Genomic DNA, 19,565 nt, shown 5'->3' on the forward strand with positions numbered 1-19,565 from the left:
TTATTTTTATACTTTGACATTACTTGATGTTATTCTATCAGTTTAAGTCTAATCCATTATACCCTATTGTAATTGGATTGATCCATACAATAAGGGATCCACATAAAAGAAAACCAAAGAGTGGTTTTAGATTTTTTTCAAAGTCAGAATCTGTAAAAATTCAACAATAATGGACATATCATGACCTTTTGGAATATATTAAGTTTGAAGAAATAAACATTATTCCTTTGGAAAATCTTTTATGGAACAATTAGCTTCAAAGTTCAAACAGGTATGGAGGCCAAGAATCTAAGGTCCTCTTTGTCAGGCTTTCGAGGGCAGAAGTTGGCTTAATCAAATCAAATTTGCTTCATAACCTCAGGAGAGGTAGGAAACAACAGATTGACTAGAAATGCTGTCTGCTTTAGCGTGGTGTTTTGCAGAAATAATGGGACTGGTTTTGGCTGATTTAGAATGGGGAAAAGGGAGAGAGGGAGAAAATTAGATACATGTTTGCAACATTCAATTTCTCTGTTTCTTCTGTCAAGAATTTTCAGAACATGAATTATAATAAATATAGGAACCCTTTCAAATCTAATAAAAATGATTCTTTGATTACTTTCATTAATCAGCATCAGTATTATATTTGTATATTACAGAACATGAATGCTGGATTTTTCTTGAGTCTACCTTGAAATAAGCAAACATTACCTAGAATTAAGATAGACTTGGTTCAGTCTTTCTTGTATGGTCCATTTAAACCTTTGACATTGGAAAATACAAATTCTTTTAGAATCTTTAATGGACTTGCAAGGAATATAACGATCACTTTTGTTTTTCATTTTAATGGACAGGAATTATACATCTTTAGCTGACATTAAAGAAGTACTTATTTAGCTCTGTATTTCCTTTTAATGTTTTATTTATCTTCAGATGGTTACATGTGATGACTGATGATGTAATTGGAAGAATGTGATTCATTCCACTGGTTTCTAGGCTCTTTGTTGTCTTATTGTATGTATTTGTATTGAGAAGAAACATGCAATGGCCACAGCTAATCACTGGAACCCCCTTTTTGGAGTCATTTAGTGTTTTTTTAGCATCTGTAATCAAAGTTTCCTTCACAGACCTTGAGAATAACCCCTTCCAAACAAAAAAACAAAAAACCAATCCGCACCTGCCTATTTCTGAAATATATTAAATTGTGATATTATATTGAGTACTTTATTACTCTGAATGTCAGTTTCTCAATAAGACTCTGTACCAGATATGAAAATATTGTTAATTATCTTTGATGTACCTTTCAGAATTTTCACTTCAAGGTCCTTGATAGTTCTGTGGACTCTGACTGCTCCTTGCCTTTAATAATTTGTCTCTTTAGTCCAACCTATATATTAGTACTACTCATAGCTCTGTTATGTTACCTTCTTCCAGTTTTTGTTGGATCTATGTTGCACACAGAGTGCAGTACAATTTCTGTGGCCTTAGCTGCCAGCTCTCACTCTCTGCACATAATTCTTTCCTTGTTCCTCTGCTGAAGCTGTCTGCTTGCCTTTACTTCAGTCTAGTACATAGACCAGGTGTTTCATTTTACTTTAATGCCTGTCTCCTATATATTTAAATCTGTAGGAACCAGATATTATTTATTGTCCTTTTCCTAGCACCTAACATGATATCTGGCATATAACATTCCATACTTACACAGTTTATTTTGAAGCAGTGAATATATTCATTCTTTAATCTCCTCAAAGAGCAATGAGTTCTCTAAGTGGACTACTTATAGAATGAATTAATACAAAATTTAATTTTTTATACTTTAATTTCTACATTAAGGAGGTATGTTTTATTCCATATGTGTTTGCATGTATATATGTATGTATTCAAATACATTCTTAATCATTCCTTTTCTTTAAAAAAAAAAACATTCTATTATCTGGTTATATATTTTATTTCCCACCCCAAAATCAAATTTTAAAGTAGTCACAGCTTTAATTGAATGCATTTTATTCCCTAAAATTATTAGCAACACTAATGCAAAGCAGAAGTTAATGAATAGCAACACTCTTTGAACACTGACAGCTGCTGAATATAATTATTCAGGTTTTGCTATTATGTTGTTTCTTTCTTTTATGTGGAAGGAAAGTAAAAGTGTTAAGTAAGTTTCAAGCACATTGTTCATAACTCTGAAATTTTAACATATTATTAGACTAGTTTTTCATTAGATTAATCTCTTGTTTAGTGATTTCTTTTTAATTTGCATTTTTAATTACCCTTTTTATTGTGAAAAAATTTTCAGTATAATAAAAAATTGAAATAGTATAATGAATACCTATTTACCACCCACCTAGATTTTAATGGATAGCTCTTTGCCTTACTTGTTTTCTCTCTATTTTTTTATGGTTGGCAATTTGTCAAGTAAGTTGACATCATTATGGCATTTCACCCCTAAAGATTTCAGCCTTCAACTTTTCCTTAAAAGAATAAATAGAGACATTATCCTAAATAACTATATTATCACTTGGAAGAAAATTAAAAAATAATTTGGCTGGTTTTTTTTTTATTTTATGACTACTTAAAATAAAATCAAAGACCTTTTAAAGATTTTTTTCTGTAGTTGAAAGAAGGAAGAATACACATGACTTAATGTACAACAAGAGCTGATGTTAAAAAACACTGTATTTTGTACATTTTACATATATTAACATATAAAATTCTCATGCTCTGTGAGGTGTAGGTAATATTATTCCTTTTTTACAGGTGAGGAAACTGAGGCAAGGAGAGGCCAAGGAGCCTGGTCACCTCTAGTAAGTGGTGGAGACAGTGTTTTAATGCAAGAAGTTTAGTTCAAAGCAGTGGCTTAATGATTTCCCATTCTGCTTGTTGATGAACATAAATCACATGAATTATCAGTTATTTACAATGAAATAGGGATATGTTTTTTATTTTCTCAAATCCTTTGCTCACTTATTTTTATCTCACATAATTGCATGTATTTATGTTGAAATCGATTAAGCTTTTCTTAATTGATTTATGGTATATGTGATCTGGTTTTACAATTTTAATTTTGACTCTGGCTTCATGTTATTCAAAGAAATAACAAAAATAAACCCCTGGCAAAATATATTCCTAAAATTGTCTCTTGATAAACTTGGAAGTTCATATACCTACCTAGCATAACTTCTATTTCTTTAATATTTATTCAAGCACTAAGATTAGCCTCTAAAAATGTATAATGTATAAATTACTTTAAAAGCAGTGTAATGGAGCCCTCCTGCCTTGTGAATTATTAAATTTAACATGGAATTCTATTAACTAACTATTCTGAGTCTGTTTTCTCATCTACAAATAAAGATGATAATAACCTTACAGAAAGTTATAACAGTTAAAAGACACTTCCTGACATCTGAGTATAGATACTCAGTAAAGCTAACTGTTAAACAGTCCTGCACCACATAATGGATGTGTATATGGTGGTGTGGAGCTGAATTTCCTGTAAAAAATGGAAGGATATGTGCTTCAGGAGGAATTTTTTTTTTCCTTGAAGGGAACAGTATTTGTGGAGCTTGGCAATACATTCACACTTGCTCAGAGTACCTCAGTTTTGAGCCTACAGATTACATCCTACGCAGACACTGACCTTTTTCAGCACAGAGGAACCTGTCCCCCAAGTTGTTGCTTATTCAGAAGGTGCTACAACCCTCTCAAATCTAGCTTGATCATCTTCAGAATACATTGCTGTAAATTCTTTGTTAAGGACCTAAGATCCTGTATAAGGACACAGGTCCACAGGAGCTACCTTAACAAGTATTAAGTATCACTGCCACTTTAGAAAAAGCTTTCTGTGGTAGTGTGGAACCTGTCTGCTTTGGAAATGTTTTAAGGTTGTAATGATGAAAAGTATAGATAGGTTTTATTTCTTCCTGATTCAATGACAGAGAGAGCCCTTTGTGCCAGATAGGGTCATGGAACCAAAAACAAATTTTCAAAGTCAAAATACTGAGTCCTCAGTTCTACATCCTTTCCATGTTAAACAATTTTTTTTTTATCCTCATCCAAGGGAGAGAAATACTGATATGAGAGAGAAACATCAATCAGTTACCTTTTGTACACACCTCTACTAGGGACCAACCTGCAGCCCAGGCTTGGGTCCTGACCAGGAATCAAGCCCGCAACCTTTCGGTTTACAGGAAGATGCTCCAACCAACTGCACCACACCTGCCAGGGCCAACCTCTTTTTTTTTTTTTTTTTTTTAATGAATACCACAGAATTTTTTAATCTGACCACTGCTCCAACGTTTAATAGCCAAAAAAGCCACATTGGCATGACAATCCCCTATGTTCCTTTATCTCTCAATCTTGATTTCTTATTCCTACTAATCCTCAGGCCACAGTTTACTCCCTCCTGTCAGTCACTATTCTAGTGATCTGTGCATTACCCAGCCAGTTTCTCCTCATTATTTCCAATCAGTTCAGCCTACATCTCTGTTCATGGAGCAACATTGACATCTTCAGTGTTCTATTTCTGAACCTTTTGGAAAGAAATAGGGGAAGGGTTTGTGGGACAGTGTTTATAAAGCCTACAGTAGTGTTCAGTAATCTAGTGTGTAGTAATGTCCTAGGCCTTCACATTGTCTCACCACTTACTGACTCACCCAGAGGAACTTTCAGTCCTGTTAGTTCCCGTCATGGTATGTGCCCTATACTGGTGTACCATTTTATCTTTTATACCATATTTTTACTATACCTTTCTGTGTTTAGATACACAAATACCATTGTGTTCAGTTGCCTACAGTATTCAGTACAGTAATATGCTGTAGAAGTTTGTAGCCAAGGAAGAATAAGCTATACCATATACTCTAGGTATATGGTAGGCCATACCTAGATTTATGTCAGCAATTTTCAACCTTTTATATCTCATAACACACATAAACTAATTACTAAAATTCTGTGACATACCAAAAAGTATATGTTTTGCTGATCTGACCAAAAATAGGTATAATTTTGATTGACTTACAAAAAATAAAATAAGTAATTACATAGCCCTTTTGCTCCAAAGTGACTTTTGAAAATATCAGGTGCCTATACTTGGATGAAGGATTTCTGATAGTAACAATTACCCAATTAAATACAGCCTTATTATGCCATGTGACCAATACAGTGCAACTTTATTACTTATATATTTATGATTCAATACAGGGCATTCACACTGATCAGCTATTGTTGTGTTGGTTGTTGTCATTTTTTAATTTGATAATCTAAAGGGAAAGAGGTCGGTGCCCCTGACTAAATAGTCAGATATTGCATGTTTTAAAAATTCTTGTGGCACACCAGTTGTAAATGGCTGATTAATGTAAATGCACTCTATGATGTTTGCACAACTACACTGAATAATGATGCATTTCTCAGAATGTATCCCTGTCATCACACAATGCATGACTGTATTGTATATCTTTCTTAGCTTCAGAAAGTTTGAAGAATTTTAAATTACCAGTATTTTACCAGCTGCTTACAAGAAGCTTAGGAGATTTTTAAAAAAGAGTTAATCATAACATAACTTTTTTAAAATTTTTTTTTATTGTTCAAATACATTTGTCTCCATTTTCCCACCACCATTTTCCCCTGCCCCACCTACCCCCACCTCCCACCCTCAATTCTTCCCCACTTTGGCTTTGTCCATGGGTCCTTTATACATGATCCTTGTATTGACTCTTCCCTTTTATTTCCCCATTACCCCCCTCCCTCCTTCCCTCTCGTTACTGTGGGTTTCTTTTTTCTTTCAATGTTGCTAGTTATATTTTTCCTTGCTTGTCTGTATTGTTGGTTAGGTTCCACTTATAGGTGAGATCATATTGTATTTGTCTTTCACCCCCTGGCTTATTTCACTTAGCATGATACTCTCCAGTTCCATCCATGCTGTTGGGAAGGGTAGTAGCTCTTTCTTTCATTCTGCTGGGTAGCATTCCATTGTGTAAATGTACCATAGTTTTTGATCCACTAATTTATTGATGGGCACTTACATTGCTTTCAGCACTTGGCTATTATAAATTGTGCTGCTATGAACACTGGGATGCATAGGTTCTTTTGAATTGGTGTTTTGGGATTCTTAGGGCATAATCCCAGCAGTGGAATTGCTGGGTCAAAAGGCAGTTCCATTTTTAGCTTTCTGAGGAAATTCCAAACTGTTTTCCACAGTGGCTGCACTAGTCGGCGTTCCCACCAACAGTGCACTAGGGTTCTCTTTTCTTTACAACCTCGCCAGCACTTGTTCATTGATTTGTTTATGATGGCCACTCTGACTGATGTGAAGTGGTATCTCATGGTGGTTTTAATTTGCATTTCTCTGATGGCTAGTGATGCTGAGCATCCTTTCATATGCCTCTGGGCCCTGTTTATGTCCTCCTTGGAGAAGTGCCTGTTCAGGTCCTTTGCTCGTAACATAACCTTTTTTATGTAGTATAATTTCACCAGATGCAACTGAAAGCTTAATTATTAACTAAGAAAAATATTAAAAATTCCTGTGGTTGGGAAAAGGCTACATAATATTTTATTCTTTAATCTTTGAATTTTTTTATTAATGAAAATTGTTTTAGAATTTGTCTAAATAAACCAGTATATTTACATTGCACATAAGTATATATATTTCCTGGGAGATCACAATCAGGTATTTCAATAAAGGGACATTTTTTCTAATTTGAACAAAGTCTAGTGTTAGCTCTGATTAGCAATGAGGAAAACTTCCAAGCAGTTTATTGCTTGTGCCACAAATAAGAGAAGGAAAGAGGAACAGAAGAGAGGTGTATTAAAGATTTGTAAGTGTCTACAGTTTAAAGATATAAATATTCATCTTTAGCTGAAATTATTTGAAAACTTAGGAAATGACAGTGTGTTGTAATGGTTAAGCACATAGGCTCTACAGTTGGATGGCCTTTTATCTCACTGGTCACCTTATGCAAACTCGTCAACTTTGTGCATTGTTTTCCACATGTAAAATGGGGATGAGAGCTACAAGGCTACAGAGCTGTAAGGCTGTAAATATTTATAGATGCAATCTGTATGCTTACTGCATGCCAAATACTATTTTATCTGTATGTACATGTACATGAACTCTTGGCTTGGGAAGCCCTTGGATCTTTTTTATTTAAAAAATGGTATATAGCTGTAGCTGCAGGTACCATACCCAGGCTCAGATTCCACAGAAGATAATGCTGATCCAGGTGGGCAGGGGGAAAGGGAGGCACAGTGTATCTTCAAAAAGTTCTCTAGCTCCCAAAGTTATTCTTTATCCTTCCATTTCATTCTTGCCCGCACAATAATACTAGTACATCCAGCCTTTATTCTTAGCCACACCCTCCCACCTATTATTTCTTCCTTCCTAACTTACAGTCTCTTCTAAAGCTGTCCTTCATAAGAGCTGCTAATATTCTGCTGTAGACTGATCCTGACAATGGTGACTTTGGTGGAAATCTGAACTTGGGAATCAGTATTTTGCATGAATGGGTGGGCTCTAAGTCACCCTGTATCTTTCCACTTCCTTTGAAATTCTGAGTTACATTCAGTCTTTTTTTCATCTTTCTACGTAGGACATTTGTTTTCTCCTGCACAGTTTCATTTCTTACATATGTGACAGGCCACATAACTGGAATTCACTAAAATTTACCTTGTAGTAATCTGGCAATAGTTAACATTTGGTTTATGGGGACCAATCTAGCTGTTAACAATTTGAAGTAGCAATAACTTATCTTTTGTAAAATAGTTTTATAAAATTCAGAGGAAGCACAATTGAGATCCACAGGCTGAGTTTTTTAAACTACATTTGTTTTTTTATTAACAGTGGCTGTAAATACAAATTTCACAGCTGCAAACTTTTAAAATTTGATTAATTCTATCATTTATGCACCTCATTATTCAATAAGTGGAATTAACAACCTTATATAAAATGGATTTTATGTTAAAAGATTTTGTATTAAATTGTAGCTATTGATTAAACTTTTTGACAACTATTGAGCTGAGAAAACTGCTAAAACACACCCCAATTTACCAAAGCTCGTCTTTATTTTTCTCTGCCAGCCTGAAGAACCTCACAAGGTAATTACATTCATGGCTTGTGTTATGTAACATGATAGAAACTGAACTGTTAAAATTCTTTGATAATTCTGTCACATGAATTTAGGGCCAAGGTATTTTTTATTTTAGTTAATCAAACATTTTCCCTCTTTCTGTATAAATAAACAGGTTGATAACAATTCTCATCATATGAAGTTTGATAATTGTGGATGAGTATGTTGATGTCATCATCCCTCAAATATTAAAATGCCATATTTTGCCATGTATAATATGCACCCATGTTTTTGACCCAGACTTTCAGGGAGAAAAAAGTCTTTCATTTTAATTTTTTAATTCAATTTTTTATTAATTTATATTTAGATACTTGTTTTTTGTATTATAAAGGAATTTTAGCCCATATTTTTGAACATATTATTGTATAAGAAATTGCATGTAACAAATAATTACAAAACAGAAGAACAGATACACGGTACAAAAAATTTTATATACCAGTAACAAATTAGTACTATCCACGTATAATGCGTATCCTTATTTTTCCTTCAAAAATTTAGGCACAAGAGTGAGCATTATATATAGAAAAATACGGTAATGAGAGTGATTCACTACATTTCTTTTAAAATTCCTAATTTTCTTTCAAGCAGCTCATACATAACTTCCTTGCTAAACATTTTGATATCTTCCTCCTTCCCCAACAAAATTGCTTCCCCATTTGTGTTAATGTAATACATTTTTATCCGGTTACTATCATAGTTAATGGCCTGAAAATTTTGTGTTGGACATTTCTGTATGTACAATGTTTACTATGGAGCCCGGCATGATGTTTGTTCTGTTGTGTTAAAAATATGGGTTCAATGCTATGGCATTTGAAATATTTTGTCAAAATGACTTGTCAATATTGAAGTTTTAAGTGATGTGGACTGTGTTAATTTTCTCACTTTTATTTCCTGATCTCAATAGGACTATACAGGCTCCAGCCCAAGTTCCAGTGGTTGTATCTCCTGGGAACCAGCATTTGCACACAGTAACACTCCAGACAGTGCCAATCACAACAGTTATAGCCAGCACAGATCCATCGTCAGGTGCTGGGTCTCAGAAGTTTATTTTACAAGCCATTCCATCATCACAGCCCATGACAGTACTGAAAGAAAATGTCATGTTACAGTCTCAGAAGCCAGGCTCTCCTCCTTCAATTGTCTTGAGCCCTGCTCATGTACAGCAGGTTCTCACTAGCAATGTTCCATCTGTTTGCAATGGAACTGTCAGTGTGGCTTCATCTTCATCCTTCAGTGCTACTACGCCTGTGGTGACCTTTTCTCCTCGCAGTTCACAACTGGTTGCCCACCCACCTGGCACTGTAATTACTTCAGTTATCAAAGCTCAAGAAACAAAAACTCTCACACAGGAAGTAGAGAAAAAGGAGGTTGAAGATAATTTGAAAGAAGACACTGAGAAGACTGAACAACAGCCACAGCCTTACGTGATGGTGGTTTCCAATTCTAGTGGATTTGCCTCTCAGGTAGCTATAAAACAAAATGAACTGCTGGAACCCAACTCTTTTTAATTAAAATACCAAAAGAATTATGGCTTTTTTTAATTGAACATTTCTAATTGAATGCAAACTATCTGATTCTAAGACAATTTCTAAAGATGTTACTAATTTTGTAGTTGTTAAAAATAATAGAGTTAATTTTGACTTTGTTAGATGAGGGAGGAAAACCAAAGTGTTTTTCTTGGTTCGCCAAATGTTTCAGAATTCAGTTGTGAAGCAATAGGCGTTTTGTACTATGAAGACATTCTTTTGAGATTTTTTTTCAGTTGTGCTATATCATAAGCATTTTTAAAGTTCTTTTTAAATTTTACATTGTATTACCTTTTCTTATTCTTTTGTAAATACAGTACTTACATAGAAGATAACAGGAAATTTACATAGGAACTATTTTCATTCCACTTGTGTAAGTTAAGTCATGACTCTTTCAAACGCAAGTCACCTATTTTATGCTTTATTAAAATTATGGTTTCACTAGATTGACTTTTAGTTGGTTGCACTGTATATTGAACTATGAATATGTAAAATATAACATTAAAAATTGCAATATTCCCATGGTATGGCTGAACCTGTTTCAGAAGCAGGATAGTGTAAAAACGTCAACCTAAGAGTGGCTCTCCTACTAACTAGTTTTGTAACCTTGGGCAAGCCACTCGTTCTTTTTGGCTTCAGTTCTCTCATGAAAGGAAGGAATGAATTTGGATTAGACTAGATGATCTTAAATTTTCTTTCTAGTTCTAAATTTCATGATTCCAACTCTTATATTTTAAAATTATATCAATTAAAACATTATCAGCCTATTTCCTAATGTAAGTATAGCTAAAACATTGCAAAAAAATAAGTGGCCATACAAAATTTATTCTTCTATTATTTGTAAGATTGCTATAAAACTGAATTCTTCCTAAATACTTTGTTCATTAACTCTTTAGGCCGTTGTGCACAGTGGTCCATTAGTAAACTTACATTGCTGAGTGCTAAATGATAAACTGCTGTTCTGAAAGAGTCAAGATTCTTTCTTAAAGGCCCAGAAAGCAACCAAGCCCTGGGCTACTGTTTGAGTAGTCAGTTGCTATAAAAGCGTAATTGCTTTATATTTTGGATCTTTTTTTTAAATTGGGAGTGGGGGAGATTGCATACAAAGATAATATACATATATATCCAAGTTTCTGAAATAAGTTTTAGATTGCTTTTTCAACTGTAAATAATGTACATTTAATTTCACAAAAAAATTGTTTTCTGCAAATTTTCTAGTATAAGAAAGAAATTTTTGTAGATGAAAAAATCATTTTGTTTAGAGGTATAATGTTATATGTTTTCATATTACAGAGTGAATTTGTATTTAAACAAAAATTTAAATTTTGGAATCCTCTAAACATTTTTGTACCTTAAATTGGTTTATTATTAAATAAATCATGTAAAAATTCTCAATGTTTGTGTTTTCAAGCAAATGTTTCATAAGAACAAGTATACAGAAAATGTTGCTAGTATTTACAGTGTTAGTGAATGTTTATATAACAAACTCCATTAGTCAGAATTGCATAATGTCATCCTCTCATTTTTCCTTTCAGCCATGCCAAATGGCAGTTTCACACAATGGATTACAATGCTCTAAAAATTAGATAACAATAAAAATGTTCCCAGTGATAATATTAAACATAATTTTAAAAACAAGTTTTCTAATTAGAAATTATATCAGTTAATTGGTTAGCAGAATGGAATAGAATAAGAGAAGCAAAAAATATAAGAAAATTAAAATCTCAATCCTGTACCCCTATATCCAGAAGTTACTTTCACTTATTCATTTTCTCATGTCAGTTAATATTTTTCCAAAATATAGTTTTTAAAGGAGCATTCTTACCTCTATAGATGGAGAGATACTGAGGAGGATCTGAATGAACAGGCTTTGCTGAGTTTCCCCAGTTCACTGCCCTTTACTCATGCCCTTTTGTTCTATTGTTTTTTCAACAACTTTCTACTCTTCATCAAACGTAGCATAAAAACACTCATGCTTAACCATTTCTTTGGATCTTCATTTCCTTCCTTCAAAGGCTTCCATGTCACATAAAACTAATATTAAATAAATTTGCATGTTTTCTCCTCTACAGTTTTCTCCTCCCCCAGAACTCTCTCTAGCCATGTATCCCCTAAGATAATCTCATCATACTGACCAACTGAACAGGAGCATAGCTCTCACGAGTACTTGGCCTTTGTACATCAAATCATTATTTCAACGTGTATTTGTTAAGGAGACACACCTGTGATATTACTATCACTATCCTTAACCTATGAACCTACTGCTTTTCTTACTTTCTGTTCATTCTTTAATCCTATTTAGTATTGCATTTGCCCTCTACTGTTGCAAAAGTCACTAAATAGTAATCAATTCCCATATGCCCAGATTTCCATTCTTCTCTTCCTTGACCTCTCCAGCATTTGATAACCTTTTATAACTCACTCTTCCTTTAAACTCTCTATTACCTTCACTTTAGAGCCCAACTACTTCATGTCTTTCTCCTGCCTTTATAGTAACTTCTCAACGTTCCTTTTGAGTTTCTCCAGGAACTTTTACAAAAGTTGGATCACCCTCAGGTTTTACCTATGGTCACTGTTCTTCTCATTCTCTTTGCTTCACTTTGTCCGCCTCCAGTCTGTTCTCAACACAACAGCAGTACCAGTTTAATTATGTCAAGCCCTTCAATGGTTCCTTACTGTCCTCGAATACGAGGGCAGTACCTTACTGTCCTCCGAGTCAAGGTCCTGCACAGTGTCACCTCTTCTTAATCCTGCCAGTCTTATCTTTAAAATTTACTCGGCAAATCACACTGTCAGGATTAGGATTCTTTAAATTGCAAGAAATAAAACCCAATTCAAAATAATTAAGTAGAACAAAACAAGAAATCTGAAATTAGGAATTTTCCAGGTTGGTTAATTCAGGAGCTCAGTGGCAATACTAAGCAACAAGATTTCTTCCATTTTTCTGCTTTACCATCCTCAGGATTTTGCTTAAGTTGCCAGGATGACTCTTGCCATGGTTGCGAGATAACTGCTATAGTTCCTTATATGTTTCCATTTATCAGTAAGAACAGCCTTTCCCAGAACACCCTGAGCAGTCATTTCTTCACAGCTTATTGACTAGATTGGTCATATACCACTTAAGCCAATTACTGGCCAGAGAAGCAGGATTACAGACTTAGTCGTGTTGGGAAGATGGATAGCCAAACAAAACTGGGTCCCCATAGCATAGCAAGGACTAAGGGTGGAATGATGCAGCCCGCTACTACCACTATCACGCATACATGTTTCTTCTTACACATACACTTTCAAAAATGTTCATAACTACAGGAAACACATTCTTCCCAAAGGGAGGTTAGCCAAGTATTCAGTTGCTTGACCCAGTTTCACAAGGCTCATCAAGGTGATGTGCGGCCCTCTTTATGAAATAAGCTGTGTCCCCCTCCTTCTTGTCCTCCACAGCCACATCTAGTGTGAGCACTGGTGAGAGACCATTCAGTTGGTTGCCTTCTCGTACATGCCCTGACTAGGGATTGAACTCGCAGCATGGGTATGTGCCCTGAATGGGAATGGAACTTGCAACGCTTTGGTTATGAGATGACACTCCAACCAACTGAGCCACACCAACCAGGGCTAGAATACACTTCTTGATGGTGTAAATTTGATGCCCTGACTTAGGGTCCCCACTTTCCCAGCACTGTGTCCTTAGTGCTTTCCATTCTGCCTCTTCCATCTGGCTTGTTATACATACTCGGGTCTATTTTGTAGTATTCCACTTCCAAATACCAAATTGTCAGTTTGGGTTCTTGGTCACTAGCAACAGTGATAGATTCTGGTTTTAAGCATAAAAGGTTTTATTAGAATATTGTGCAGCTCACAGAATAGACAAAAAGGTATAGAGAATCAAGGTTAATCTTAAGTCACATAGCTAGGAACAAATTGCAAAACTACACTGCACAACTGGTCAGGTGAGGAAATTGTAGCCACTGTTGCCAAGCATTAAACACTGAATTTTGTACCACTGTCTCTACTATTAGAGAAATTTTATTTTGATACAAATGGTACTTCACCTAGAGAGTATTAACCAAGGTTCTTTTTGTATGCCTTGTGTCAACTAGCTACTAATTTATGTGATTGGCAGAGCCTAAATCAAATGTCCAGGCCTTTAACTCCAAGGAAAGTTGAGAAGACAAATTCAGCTTCTCAACTAGTTTGGCATTTCAGCTTCTATATAGGAAGTTGCCACAATGGGAGCTAAGATGTAAGGAAGTCCCCCAAACATAGAAGGGGGTTTAGGTTCTGTGCTAATGACCAATCTCCTTTGTAAAGGGAAATCCAGATTTCTGTGGGGCCTAATTTATACAATTTGGTGGTTGGGTGGGTAAGGGGGACTTATTTTAGGAAAAACACAAAATTAGAATACTGAATTAGATAGAGGGTTTGAAGCAGCTTATGCAAAGAGTCCTAAGGCTTCCCAACTCTTTGTATTTCTTCTCCTTTCCAGACTTCTTCCCAACTCTTTGTATTTCTTCTCCTTTCCAGACTTCTGAGTTTGCTGTTGCTCTGCTTGGCACAGTTTATCTCATTCTATTTGGCTACCTGTTCTTCAGGCCTCAGATAATACATTATTTCCTCTGAGAGCTTTCTCTGAGCCCTTAAAACCTTGCCACTGCTATCATGGAACGCTTTCATTTCTCTTATGTGGGCACATACAACACTAATTGCCTGCTGATATGTGTCATTCTAACACTAGATTATAAAGAAAAAGATATTGTAGTCATTTTAGTACCCTCAGACCGAAGTATAATGTCTACAGGTAGTAGATACTCAATAGTTATTAAATATGTGACTAGATAACATACTTTTCTGTTTTCATGCCTATGTTCTTATGTTGCTAACTACTATCTGTATGTTGTTATCAATTCTTTTTTGAAATTTATTTTTTGAGAGAGAGAGAAACATCAATTTCTAGTTCCACTTACAGAAGCATTAATTGGTTGATTTTTGTATGTGCCCTGACCAGAGATCAAAAACCTGCAACCTTAGTATATTGGGACGATGCTCTAACCAACTGAGCTAACTGGCTAGGCCTGATTATCAGTTCTTTAATGCAGCTCTGAACTTGTTTTTTAAATGTCTTTATAGAGCTGTAATTGATATATTATAAACTGTACGTATTTAAAGGGTATAAACTCATGAACTCATCATGATAATCAAGCAGTGAACTTCCCCATGTTTGGTGAATCTTACCCTAAAGGTTTCCCTGTGCCCCCTTGAAACCACTCCCTTCTTGATCTTTCTCCCTGCTTTTGGCCCATTTCACCCCTCAAACAACCACTTATCTGCTTTCTGTTACTATATATTTGTTTGCATTTTCTAGGATTTTATGTAACCATCAAATATTATGTACTATTTTTGTCTGGCTTATTTCAGTTATCATAATTATTTTGATATTCATCCATGTTGTAATGTGTACCATTCCTTTTATTCCAATTTTGCTATTACAAGGGTATACTACAGTGTGTTTTCCTACTCACCTGTTGATGAACATTTGAGTTGTTTCTAGTTTTCAGCTATTACCATTGAATCTGCTATAAATATGTCTGTACAATTCTTTTTATGGGCATGTATTTTCACATCTTTTGGGTAAATACCTAGGTGTGGTCTGGCTGTGTCATATGATGTTTAACATTTTACATTCCTACCAGTAGTGTATGAGTCTTGCAGTTGCTTTATATCCTCTCCAACATCATCGGTCTTATATTCTACACATTTTAATGAATGTGCACTGATGTTGCACTGTGGTTTTAATTTGCATTTTCCTGATGACTAAAGATTGTGAACACCTTTTATTGTGATCCATGTATCTTCTTTGATGAAGTGATTGTTAAAAAAATTTTTTGCCCATTTTAATTCTGTTATTTTCCTGTGAGTTTTGAGAAATCTATATGTCCTCCTGGATACAAATATTACCGGTCCTAAGTCCTGTACCTGAAACTTGAAAAGGTCAAAACTCAAAATATCAGTTTGGAGTAAGGAGAGGTTTATTGATCAAGAAGGTGCCAACCAAGAAGACAGGAGACCTAATCCTCAAATCCATGTTAAGAAAACAGACTTTAGGCTTCTTTTATGAGGCAAAATAGGAGGGCTGTTTTTGTAAAAACTCAAGCCCTAGGCAGAATTCCTCTACTGATTAACATGTCTAAACCAGGAGCTATTAGCCTGAAGGCCTGTACAAGGCTTGACTAAGACGAAGTCAGAAAGACCAAGCATTTTACTGTTACAGAAGCTCTTCCTTAGACATAGGATTTGTGAATATTTTCAAAGTGCAGAAACTTTTTAATTTTGGTAAAATCTAATTTATCAACTTCTCTTATGGATCAAGAACAAGACATGGCTTTTGGTGTCATGTCTAAGAAATCTTTGCTTAATCTAAGGTCACAATTTTCTTTCTTCTAGAAGTTTTATAGTTTTGAGTTTTACCTTTAGGTCCAAGATCCATTTTGAGTTAATTTTTGTAGATGGTGCAAGGTATGTATTGAAATTCACTTTCTTGCTTTTATATATCCAGTTTGTTGAAAAAACTATTTTTTTTTTCAATTGAAAAGTCTAAAAAGACCATCCTTTTTACCCTGAATTACCTTTGAACTTTTGTTGAAAATTAGTTGTCCATATTTGTATGGGTATATTTATGGACTCCATTCTGTTCTATTGATTTACTGTCTTTGTGCTAATACAGAATGTTGATGTATTGAAATCAGGTAATGTTAATTATCAAGCTTTGTTATTTTTCCATGTTTATTTGACTATTCTAAGTCTTTGGCATTTCATTTGAATTTCAGAATCAGGTTTTTTCAACTTATAAATGGAAAAAACTTGCAATTTTGCTCTGGATCATGTTGAACCTACAGACAAATTTGGGAAGAACCAACATGAGTTGGTATTTGGACTCACGATCATAGAGTGCCTCTCCATTTGTTTAAGTGTTCTTTAATTTCACCAATGTTTTATCATCCTCAATATATACATTTTGCAATACTGTGTCAGATCTATTTTTCACTATTTAAAATGTTTTGCTATTGTAAAGGTCACGTTTTTAAAAAATTTTTAATTGTTTCTTTATATATTGTTTTAAATATCCCCCCCCCCCTTTATTTTATTGAAGCGTAAAGGGCACAAGTCTTAAGTATATGACTTGATAAAATTTTAACATCTGAACACATTGGTGTAATTACTACCCAGGTCAAACTAACATTCCTGTATCCAAGAAACTGTCTTCATAGCCCTTCCCAGATGCCCCTCAGAGTAGGCTTTTTGATTTTTTTGAACTCCATATAAATGGAATCAATTAGGCTGTATTCTGTCTGGCTTCTTCAACTCATCATTATGTTATGTGTACTGGTATTCATTGTTCTTTTTTAATTATTAAATCATTTTTTCAATTACAGTTGACATGTATTATTAGTTTCAAGTGTATACCCCAGTGACTAGACATTACCTAACTTATTAGTGATCATCCCAATAACTGACACCATACATAGTTATTACAATATTATTAACTATATCCCCTAGGCTTTACTTTATATCCACATGACTATCCCATAACAACCAACTCGAACTCGTAATCTCTTCACCTTTTTTTACCCATCCCTCCAATACCCCTCCCATCTGGCAAGCTTCAAAATGTTCTTTGTATCTATGTGTTTATTCCTGTTCTGCTTGTTCATCTGTTTTGTTTTTTAGATTCATTTATTGATAGATATGTACTTATTACCATTTTTTGTATATACATTTTTATCTTTTTTTTACTTCTTAAAGAAGGTCCTTTAACATTTCATGCAATACTCATTTGGTGGTGATCAACTCATTTAGCTTTTGTTTGTCTGGGAAGCTCTTCATCTATCCTTTGATGTAAATGATGCTTTGCTGGGGAGTAATCTTGATTGTAGGTTCTTCCTTTTCCTCACTTTGAATGTTTCTTGCCAGTCCCTTCCAGTCTACAAGTTTCTGTTGAGAAATCGGCTGACATTATTATAGGTGCTCCTTTGTAGGTAAACTAACAGCTTTTATCTTGCTGCTTTTAAGATTCTCTCTGTTTTTAATCTTTTGCATTTTAACATTGATATGCCTTGGTGTGAGCCTCTTTGGGTTCATCTTGTTTGGACTCTCTATGCTTTTTGTACTTCTGTGTCTGTTTCCTTCACTAAGTTAGGGAAGTTTTCTATCATTTTTTCAATAGGTTTCAATTTCTTGCTTTCTTGACCTCTGGCACCACCATGATGCAATGTTGGTGTGCTTGAAGTTGTCCCAGAGGCACCTTATATTATCCTCATTTTTTAAAAATTCTTTTTATTTTGCTGTTGTTTTGGTGTTTTCTGCTTCCTTACCTTTCAATTCTCTGATTTGATCTTCGATTTCATTTCTCCACTGTTGATTCCCTGTAAAGTATTCTTCACTTCAGTTAATGTATTTTTGACTTGTCTCTTTTTTATGGTTTCCTATCTCTATTTTTATGTTTCCTGTCTCTTTAAGTTCTGAGTTCATTTACCCTTCCCCTATAGGGTTAGCAACCTTACAAACAAGTGTTTTGAACTCTGCATGTAGTAGATTTCTTGCCTCCATTTTGTTTAGTTCTTTTTCTAGTTATGTTTTGTTCTTTGATTTTGGAAATGTTTCTTTGCCTCCTCATTTTGGTAGCCTCCCTATGTTTGTTTCTTCTGCATTAGGTAAAGTTGTTATGTCTCCTGTGCTTAAAATAATATAGGTGTTCTGTAGGGTCAAGTGGCACAGTCTCCTCGATCATCCAAGCTAGGCATGCAAGGTGCCCCTTTCCCCGTGTGAGCTGGGTACCCCCTACCTTCTTGTAGTTGAAACTTGATTGCTGTTGGCACATCAGTGGGAGGGATTTACCCCAGGCTGATCAGCTGTTTAGGGACCCAACCCACAGAACAGGACTTACTTCAGCAGGCCCTGGTGCCCACTGAGTCCACCCCTTGAATTTGTCACTTGTGGAAGTGGTTGGATGGTAGTGTTTCAATGTAGCCTGAAGCTGTGCACTCAGTGCACTGGCTCTGGGCCTCCTGGGAGGTGCCAGCTGAGCTCAGCCACTACCTTTCTTCTGCCCAGGGCCACCTGGTATAAGCTGCAAAGTGATCTGTAGATGGCTACTACTTGTGCTCAGCTTGGAGGTACCCAGGTGAGGGCAAGCTGTGAACCTAGGCCAGTTGCTGCTAGTATTGGGCCTGGGGTCCTTAAACAGGAGGTACGTGGCACAGTGAGGCCAGATGCTGCTTGTTTCAGGTATTTTATGAAAGTCTGAAGCATGAGCCAAGAAAGGCCATTTGTATGGAAAATCCACTGGAAACAGCTTGGATGGGCCTGGAATTTGGATGGGGCGGGGCCCCAGGTTATCACCAGAGATAAGCAAATAGTATGAGCCAGATAAATGGAGTCTCAGATATGGCACCTCCTGCCAGATCTGTGGGGGAGGGCTCAGCAACAGGACACTGGTCTCTGCCAGCACATTTGTCTGGGGGAAAGATGCTGCCCTGCACCTCTCTCTCTGGACAGACAATTCATTTCCTCCTTTGGCTCTGATGCCTTTCAAGCTGCTGCCCCAGCCTGAAAGGCATCAAGGAAGTGAATCCTAGTAAGTCTCTGTGTGGACCCTTTAAGACGAATTTCCTGGGGCTCTAGTGCCCTCCATCTCTCAGTCTCAATCTCTGCTGCATTTCATAGCCAGAAGTTATGGTGACCTCTCTTCTTGGCAGTGGATCCCTGGGCTGAGGACCCTGATATAGGTCTGGGACCCCTCATTCCTTAGCAGGGGAACCTCTGCCACCAAGTTATTCCTGTAAATTCTTATCCACCACATGGGTTGGAGGGTGAGACCAGCCTGTTCCACACTTGTGCCCTTCCTTCCAGTCTCGATGTGGATTCATCTTTAATTCCCTAGTTGTAGGAC

At 35.6% G+C, this 19,565-nt stretch overlaps 1 protein-coding gene across 3 annotated transcripts in view; it reads left to right on the top strand.

The window, feature by feature from the left end:
• The window catches only part of ELF1 (E74 like ETS transcription factor 1), a 126,455-nt gene extending 116,706 nt beyond the window's left edge, over positions 1-9,749 (top strand). For all 3 annotated transcript variants that reach the window (XM_054586396.1, XM_054586398.1, XM_054586397.1), the window contains exon 9: positions 9,001-9,749. In XM_054586396.1, coding sequence (XP_054442371.1) covers positions 9,001-9,604 — 604 coding nt within the window. In that variant the 3' untranslated portion in view covers positions 9,605-9,749. The remainder of the gene's footprint in view (positions 1-9,000) is intronic.
• Positions 9,750-19,565: the final 9,816 nt, after the last annotated feature.

The sequence above is a fragment of the Pteronotus mesoamericanus genome, unplaced genomic scaffold (assembly GCF_021234165.1).
Source record: "Pteronotus mesoamericanus isolate MK-2021 breed Mesoamerican mustached bat unplaced genomic scaffold, CSHL_Meso_final contig_94, whole genome shotgun sequence".
Lineage (NCBI taxonomy): Eukaryota > Metazoa > Chordata > Mammalia > Chiroptera > Mormoopidae > Pteronotus > Pteronotus mesoamericanus.